General features: G+C 46.3%; 1 protein-coding gene across 1 annotated transcript in view; it reads right to left on the reverse strand.

The window, feature by feature from the left end:
- The window catches only part of LOC104525803 (carbonyl reductase [NADPH] 1), a 6,845-nt gene that overhangs the window by 1,860 nt on the left and 3,071 nt on the right, over positions 1 to 1,914 (reverse strand). The window contains exon 2 of the mRNA XM_010169058.1: positions 375 to 482. Within this exon, the coding sequence (XP_010167360.1) occupies positions 375 to 482 (108 nt within the window). The remainder of the gene's footprint in view (positions 1 to 374; positions 483 to 1,914) is intronic.

Consider the following 1,914-nt stretch of genomic DNA (forward strand, 5'->3'; position numbering starts at 1 on the left):
AAAATACTGTTCTTAGGTACTTCCTTATCCTAGTTGTATCATCAACAGGTCCTTTCTGAAGCAACAGCCATTTATGTAGGCAGGTATCATGGAGAGAACATGGGTAAGTTCTTAATGACTTCCTGAGGGCACCTTGAGAATTCCACTTCAATCCATAACAGAAGAATGTGACTGGCTTGAGAGCAGATTTAAATATACCCAGCAGAGATACTTTGGGGGTGAAGAAAGGCCATCTGTTCACTTACCTACAGTACAGCAAGGCATACTCCTCTTACTATAGGGCAATGTGCTCCTGAGACAGGACAGGATTTTCCTATTTAATGAGGACCAAAATTCATACAAAACTATTTCTCTACTTGTTACTTTACACTTACCATAAGGCTTCATAAGAGGCAACAATTCTGTGCAAATATTCCTGGTTCCAAAAAAGTTGGTCTTCAGTGTAACCTCTGCTTGGATCGCAAATGGAGTTGTGTCACGAACTTTTTGTAAGAGGTGACAGGGAGGGAGAGGAAAAAAAATAAAATAGATTAAAAAAATTTAATTTATACTACTGTTTAAAAGGAAGTTACCAAACTACCGAAACACAAAAGTTTCTTAGTTACTTTTTTTTTTTTAATAATTAGGAAACAGGTATATGAACAATTAAAATATGTAAGAAACAAGAGCAACATCACTAACACTCACATTCTTATTAATGAAAAGACCCAGCTCTGCAATATTATATTAATAATGAGCTAATTACGTTTTCACCTCTTCTTGCTGTAAGTTTTCACTTTGCCTCACGACTGCCAGTTGTATCACTCTGCAGAATCATTTGTCAACACATAGGCCATTTGTCTTTCTGCCTTTTATATGGAAGAGCCAAGGAAAGACTGCTCTCACAGGGCGTGCTGCCCATCCTGCCCACTGACCTGCCTCCACTTACTCACACCTGCTGCCTGGTCTTGGGCTGCCACTACCACATGCAAGCAAACTTTGAAGGTACCCTCTCAGCCTCCTCTTCTCCAGACAAAACAATCCCAGCTCCCTCAGCCACTCCTCATAAGATTTGTGCTCCAGACCCTTCACCAGCTTCACTGCCCTTCTTTGAACATGCTCCAGCAACTCAATGTCCTTCTTGTAGTGAGTGGCCCAAAACTGAACACAGTACTCGAGGTGCGGCCTCATCAGCACCGAGTACAGGGGCACAATCACTGCCCTGCTACTGCTGGCCACACTGTCTCTGATACAGGCCAGGATGCTGTTGGTGTTCTTGGTCACCTGGGCACACTGCTGGCTCATGTTCAGCCGGCCGTGGACCAGCACCCCAAGGTTCTTTTCTGCCAGGCAGCTTTCCAGCCACTCCTCCCCAAGCCTGTAGCGTTGCATGGGGTTGTTGTGACCCAAGTGCAGGACCCGGCCCTTGGCCTTGTTAAACCTCATACAATGGCCTTGGCCCATCAATCCAACCTGTCCAGATCCCTCTGCAGAGCCTTACTACCCTCAAACAGATCAACACTCCCACTCAGCTTGGTGTCATCTGCAAACTTACTGAGGGTGCACTTGATCTCCTCATCCAGATCATTGACAAAGATATGAAACAGAGCCGTCCTCAACACTGAGCCCTACTGAACACCACTTGTGACCGGCCGCCAAGTGCATTTAGTTCTGTTCACCACAACTCTCTGGGCCTGGCCATGCAGCCAGTTTTTACCCAGTGAAGAGCGCACCTGTCTAAGCCTTGAGCCAACAGCTTCTCTAGGAGAACTCTGTGGAACAACATCCACAGCCTTACCCTCATCCCCTAGGTGGGTCACCTGATCATAGAAGGAGATCAGGTTGGTCAAGCAGGACCTGCCTTTCATGAACCCACGCTGGCTGGGCCCGATTCCCTGGTTGTCCTGCATATGCCGCAGGAGCACACTCAAGATG

The sequence above is a fragment of the Antrostomus carolinensis genome, unplaced genomic scaffold (assembly GCF_000700745.2).
Source record: "Antrostomus carolinensis isolate BGI_N321 unplaced genomic scaffold, ASM70074v2 scaffold25845, whole genome shotgun sequence".
In the NCBI taxonomy this organism is placed as follows: Eukaryota; Metazoa; Chordata; class Aves; order Caprimulgiformes; family Caprimulgidae; genus Antrostomus; species Antrostomus carolinensis.